At 50.4% G+C, this 6,716-nt stretch overlaps 1 protein-coding gene across 2 annotated transcripts in view; it reads right to left on the bottom strand.

Moving 5' to 3' along the window:
• Window positions 1–2,642: 2,642 nt before the first annotated feature.
• LOC113212624 (retinal homeobox protein Rx-like) overlaps window positions 2,643–6,716 on the bottom strand; it is a 22,478-nt gene continuing 18,404 nt past the window's right edge. For both annotated transcript variants that reach the window (XM_052277291.1, XM_026431418.2), the window contains 2 exons: window positions 3,813–3,903; window positions 2,643–3,701 (listed from right to left, as the gene is read on the bottom strand). In XM_052277291.1, the coding sequence (XP_052133251.1) occupies window positions 3,259–3,701; window positions 3,813–3,903 (534 nt within the window). In that variant the 3' untranslated portion in view covers window positions 2,643–3,258. The remainder of the gene's footprint in view (window positions 3,702–3,812; window positions 3,904–6,716) is intronic.

Below are 6,716 nucleotides of genomic sequence, written 5' to 3'. Positions count from 1 at the left end.
TCCCTCCCCCCCTCTCCTGCCCCCTAGCCTTTCTCTCTCCCTCGGATCATTTCGTCATAGTATGTCGTTTCTAGTCATTACTGTGGGTGGTAACTGCCCCATCGCTACTCCATCCCCGGGCTTTCGCCTTTGGTCTCTTTCCCTGCCTCCGGCCAGCCCTTCTGGCGCAGCCAGGATATCGCGGCATCAAAAGAGTTGTTCCACACCTGCGCACCCCAACACCGGAAGAAAAGGAAAACGGCAGAAAAAAGCTCTGTCTAATGAATGTTGGTCTCTTTTTCCTCTTCCATATCGTTTTTGATCCCCTTCGATTGGGGCCACAATGGCAGCAGCATGACTTCTGTCTGCCTGGTGTCCCCGCACCCCCACTCCCTCTCACTGTCACTTCCTCTTTTTTTTCACCCCCCCCCCCCTTCCTACCCGGTTCCCCGCCAATTTCGGTCTCGCGTGCCTTTCTACCTCTTCAATTTCAGTGTGATTCCACACATAGCTTTTAAACGCCACCGCGCCATAACGTCGCCCCCGTCGCGCGCGCGCACACACACATATTTATTTGTCCCGAAGCCACAACAGATTGTCTGGTCGGTTTTTATATTTGCGGCGTGGCCTTTCAGCCGTAGCCGCACCGGCCAAATCCACGAGATATTCACTCACGTATCGTCTTTTGTTTTGGACCGACCGGCGATGGCCTCGGGCGATCCTTTGGCAAATTTGTTCTCACTTCATATGAAACCGAAAAACTCATTTCCCTTGTGTGTGTGTGTGTGTGTGTGTGTGTGAGAGAGAGAGAGAGAGAGAGAGAGAGAGAGAGAGAGAGAGAGAGAGTGAGTGAGTGAGTGAGTGAGTGGAAGAGATATACAGGGAGAGTGAGAGAGAGGAAGTTTTGTGCGTCTGTGAAGCTCGCAGCGCTTTATCGGAAGAGGGCGACACTGTCCCTCTGCAGTCCAATCACAGGATTGTGATTTCGCTCGCAGTGCTGCCAATACATGACATCAGCCTCTCAATGATGCCAACGTGATTGTTCGTCGTGTTCGTTTGTTTTTTTCCCTCGATGCAAAGCGGGGGAAATTACTTTCGTACACGTCCACATTGCGGAATGTGTGTGAGTGCGTGTGTGGGTGTTTGCATGTGTGTTAGTGACCTGGACCTGCGTGTTGTGTGCCACACTCTGCCAAAGAGCCATCGTTACCCTTCAACCCTACTCATTGTTTGCATGACAATAAACTTGTTCATCGGCTATGCTTTAGTGAAATACATTAAACCCGTCCGTCCATGCACAATGAAATAAAAGGAACATTCTAGTACAGATATTTTTGTGTTTCATAAAATTGCTCGATAAGCTCAATTATTTAGACTAATTACTTACACAAGTAGGTCTAAATGAAACTGTTGTTATGAAAGATGTAAGCAGTTTTGTCCCCCCTTATTCACCCGTCACTTTTTGGTAAAATACAATTTGCAGTTGTTAGAGAGCTCAAAGTACACACGCTGTGGCCGCCCGCTGGGCGTTAAGTGACCACAGCGAGGGTGGTGGTGGAAAATAAAGTCCAATAGGACAAAATTTGAAACTCCGCGCCCGGAGTTTCGTTTTTTTTGCGACCCCGCCGTTGGAGAAAATGGGATCATTACTAGCCAACACTGGCATGACCCCTACTCGTGCGCCCCATCTCTCTCTCTCTCTCTCTCTCTCTCTCTCTCTCTCTCTCTCCCATCCCCTCTCCCTCTCTCTCGCACACATGGCAGCGCCCGCAATTACCAGCCAACTCTTACACACACGAGCTGTGCTTCACCTCTTTTAAAAGGCGTGATGCGGTTTGCGAAAAAATAAATGTGGCTATAGTCTCCACCAACGAGTGACAAAGCGCGGCCCCGGGCACCGAGTAATGCCGTTACTGCAACCAACGTGTAATCAAACGCGTCTCGCTTATTTCATCTTTCTCATTCTCTCCCCACCACGCCTCTCTTCGCTGTCTCCGCCTATCACGCCTTTTATTTCATCCCCATCCACCCCTTCCTCCTTCCCCTCCTATCTACCCCCGCCTCCCTCCTTTTCCACGCCTCTGCGATGTTGCCTCCGCTTCCTATCCCTGCTGACACCGTCGTGCACGTCGTGACAAACTTCAAGAGGAAACAATGAAGCTACACTGATCTTCCTCATTTGGAAATTAAAAAATTACACTTGTCACTGGAACTGAAATTATTGAATCTGACTTACATTTGGTTTTCTGGAGCATAGGAACCGTTTATCTTCCTACTTCTCACTCCCTCTATCTTTGTAATCTCTCTCCCCCTTTTTTGTGTGGCTATTTATGCAGTCTTATTTTATTTTTTGCCTCTGTCTATGCATGCACCAAGGATTGCGAATTTCGTGCCAAAATTAAGTCGTTCTCTCTCGCCAAGAGGCCTTTTAGGGTGCGGACCACATGTAATTAGTCTCCAGAGGTGTGAATGTGTGTATAAGTATGTGTCATTAGGCTTGTGTTTCAACTCTTTCCTTTTCTTTTCCCGGAATACGAGTATGCCAGCACAGCCGACCTCACAAAAAAGGTATTCAAATATGTCAAGAAACAAGCGCAATTAGTGACAATAAAACTGGTTAAAAATAGAAAATAAATCCACAAAAAGAAGAATTTTTAGTTGTAAGTTCTTTTTAATAAAACAAGAAATATATCATATCTTTGCATCGATTTAAGTTTAATTAAATCTAGTTTAACATAAACGTATAGTTAGTTATTATAATATATCTATAAAGAAGCATAATAACAAGTACAGTATCTAAAGCAGCACATTATTGAACCATTGTTTTGGTATTCATATGAAAAACAATATTAAATTACTGTATACTACAGTTTCACAGCTAATGCTTTACTGTCAGTGATTACTGTCTTAATTTCTCTGCTGTAGCTAACATCATAGACATGAAAAAAACTAGGGCCAAACAATGGCTTAACGGTTCTTCATTATATTGTCTTTCATTGTAATTATATGTTGGACTATAGTACAGCAGTGAACCTTTAAAACCGAACAAGTACAATGGCACAAATTAACTAATGACAAAACATTAAATACGGGGAGATGTTGAGGGAAATCCAGTAGCACTCCGATTTCATGACATAAACCATGGAGTGCCGACACTTTTCTCATCCCGCGACAACATTCATCCAATTTTCAATTCAGCACATTCTCTCTCTCGGCATTTCCTGACTAGAAACGGTTCGAGAGTCCACAGCCGATGGGTGCGGGACGGGGGATGTCGCCTCACGGGCTGTCGCTCAGCGCCTCCCTCCGCGCGTGCTCCCGGGCGGCCAGCCGGAGGCTGTCTATGCTGGAGCCCTTGCGCGCGTCCAGGGGGCTGTGGCTGGGCGGGGGCGGCGCCTGCTGGGGGCTGAGCGAGGCGGAGCGCGGCGGCGGCGACGGGCAGGGCTGGTGCGGGTGGTGTGGGCGCAGCGGCGGCGGCGACGGCGGCCCGTGCGGCCCGTGCATGAAGGGCAGTCCGCCCGCCAGCATGTACTGCGACAGCATGTGCAGCGCCTTGGAGGGCTGGCCGGGCAGCGACTGCAGCGACTGCAGCGACGGCCACGGGAAGTGGGGCGCGCCGGGGAGGCCAAGCGCCGGGTTCAGCACTAGGCCGGGCCAGAAGGGCTCGGGGCCCAGCGGGTGAGGGAGGCCCAGGCCGGGGTGCACGCCGAAGTCGGGGAGACCTGGTGAGCAAAGGCGAACAAGGTCAGGTGAGATTGCAGAGAGGCATGATGCCTGCTGTAGACGGTGAAAACAATACTCAAGAAGCGGTAAGACGTGCAGTTTTTAGTTACCTGATGGCGGCGGGTGCAGGAAGGGGGCGGTATCACGGCCCAAGGCCTTCTCCCGTTTGCGCCACTTGGCTCGTCTGTTCTGGAACCACACCTGCAACATAAAGGAAACAGACCTTGTTAACAAAATGACATTTAAACAATTTTACATCGGTGGGAGATTTCTTTGTTTCTGGCAATTATTATAATAAAAACAGTAGATGACCTTTCGAGAAGTGTAAATTATTCCTACATCGGATGATTGTACATTTTGCAACGTAATTTTTTGCAAACTTCCTACCAGCACTCTAGACCCTATCGTTCTCCCAGCAGGGGGCCCTCCGTGTAGAACAGAGACAGGAGGTCGCAAGGAGGTGGGGGTGGTGGAAGGGGAGGCGGAGTAGCCAATGACTATTGTCCTCATTTCTTCTGATGCACAGACCCTAGTCATCACATATATAAGACAGGCTCCATATGCAAATTTAGGCAAAGATTTGTCAAAATCTCATCTGAAAATAATTTCGCAGGATCGGAGTGAACCCAAAACTTTGTAGGGGCTACTATGACGTATGGGCTGGCGCAAATATAAAATACGACAACATAAAAGAGTCCAAATGGGCGGAAGCGTTCCATTACGTCGCTACGTTTTGATTGGTTCGAGGAGAGGTTGTCATGACAAGTTTTTCCCCCCTCGCCCCACCTTCCACCTTAGGGTCTCTTCCGACGTAAACCTGTTGGAAGCAGCTCGCAAACGAACGCCAATTACCGGCCGATAGGGTGGGGGAAAGAGAGGAGGAAGGGAAGTGTGAGGGGGGTTAGGAGGGTGCATGGGTGAGGGAGAGAGAGGGAAGGAGGTGTATGGAAAGAAAACACGTCTTCGACTGCGAGAGTAACTTCTTCACCGGAGCAAACACATACGGCTTTCAAATATAGGGAAGGGGTGTTTCCAGAGGACTATCGCCTGAATTATTCAGATTTGAGTGGGAAAATCCCCGAATCGAATACCCTTATACACACAATACGGGTGAGATGAGAAATCAAGATAGTTTACTGTTCTCTATCAGGAGAGGCGGTGCGACATGTAAGGAGGGAGGTGAGCACTCAGATTTAGATCGCTTATCAAAGCATACTATGCAACAGACCAGACAAAAACACAGTCAGAAAACTAAATAGAACACAACAAAAGAGGAAAATATGAAAAAGTTAAAAAAACAAAAACAAAAACACTTTTATAGTAACGAAAACTTTCTAAAGTTATAGTGGTCTAAAAAATGTGTGTAATGTCACAAGCGGAGAGGCGCATCAACTTCTTTCGTCCCTCTGTCTCCTCCCTCTGGGCAGGAGCAGAGCCGCCGAGCCCTCGACCCACCCTCTGCGCGGCTCACCCTCTCTTTCACTCTTTCTCTCTCGCTCAATTAGCCAAATCGGGCCAATTAAGTGCGATTCCGTCCAATTGTGGTGGCGCGAGCTTTAAGGGGCTCAGCGGAGCAGGGGTGGAGCAGGGTGGGTGCGGCGGGGTAAGGACGCGTGGACACGCGCAAAGGTCAGTCCCTGGCAAGACAAGCCGCGGGAAACTCAATTAGCGAGTAAGGTCTCCCTCTCTCTCTCCGTCCCTACCTCACTCACACTAAGCGGAGCTTCTCCAACCCACCTCTCTCTCTCCCTCTCTTTCAGTGCCTTCATAATGAATACGCGTATGCGAGGGAAATGGGGTCTGGACGGTATGGACGCGGTTGGCGCCCAGCTAAGTCCGAAATTAGTGCGACCATTGAGCAGGGCGCCTCAGACCACACGGCGACGCCACCCCTCCCTCTCTCTGTCTCCCTTTCCCCGCCCCCCTCTCTCTGTCTCCCTCTCTCCCCCCTCTTTAACTTATGTAGTCTAGCTATGGGAACTCTGAGAGAGAGAGCGAGGGAGAGAGAGAGAGTACGATAGAAACTCGCCAATACAAAGAAGCAGGTTTCAATCTTAAATAGCGGGTTTCGTGCCGGGCCTCGCTGCGCCCCCACCCTCTTCAAATCTTTCGTGCGCCAGCTAACACCCGCCGCACCCCCCCACCCCCGCCCCTCTTCCCTTCCAGGACTATCGGACATCCGATTACAGCCATTGTGTTCAGACTACAATGCCCCAATTGCCCCCCCTCCCCCGCCACGCTATGCGCGCGCTTCCACCTTCTTCTGTCTCAGCGATAAATTAGCTGCACCCCACCCTGGCCAACCCTCTCACCCCCCCCCCCCCCCCCCCCCCTTAAACAACACGCTTTGAACGGTCCCCGTCGGCGCCCCTTTTCCCCTCCTCTCCCTCCCCCCCTCCCCCACCTCACCTTGCGCTTCTTGATCTGACCCGTGAGTGACTGACGGTGCACTTTAGCTCACGAGTGTCTGCTTGTGCGGGTATCTGTCCGCCTCCAAAAGATATCACATAGACATCCATGACCGCAGTCACATGTGTCGCGTTTCCTTCTACCTCAAGCGATTGCCTACATCATGTTTTACATGTTTGCTCAGAACACTTCTTGTGATACGCACGACCAGAAAAAACAAAATCAACAAGTGGAAACGGGCATTTTAAATGTGCGACTAATAACAACATGCGAGTCGATGCTTGGCCAGCAAATTTCCTGTAGGGAAACTTCTGAAGAAGAGAGCATAAGACGCACAGGGGAGTAGGGGACATTTCATAGACGTCCGCGCTTTTCCCACGAGCGCTATGCTGCATTCTTGTTGCGCCTGCCTCCCCCGTGCGGCCGGGGCATAAAACCGCCCGGGGCAGTAGTGGCGGTGCCGTCTGTCTGTCACCCCGGGGAACTCCCTCCCCCTCCCCTTCCCTCCCCCACCCCTGGCGTGCTCGCGGTCTGTTTGCCTTTCCCATGGCGCGGGAGCCGCACACGGCGAGCCGGCTGACTTAGCGACTATCCTCACTATAATA

Source organism: Frankliniella occidentalis, unplaced genomic scaffold (genome assembly GCF_000697945.3).
Source record: "Frankliniella occidentalis isolate FOCC.00 unplaced genomic scaffold, Focc_3.1 Scaffold1, whole genome shotgun sequence".
NCBI lineage: Eukaryota > Metazoa > Arthropoda > Insecta > Thysanoptera > Thripidae > Frankliniella > Frankliniella occidentalis.
This window is presented reverse-complemented; position numbering and strand designations above follow the sequence as displayed.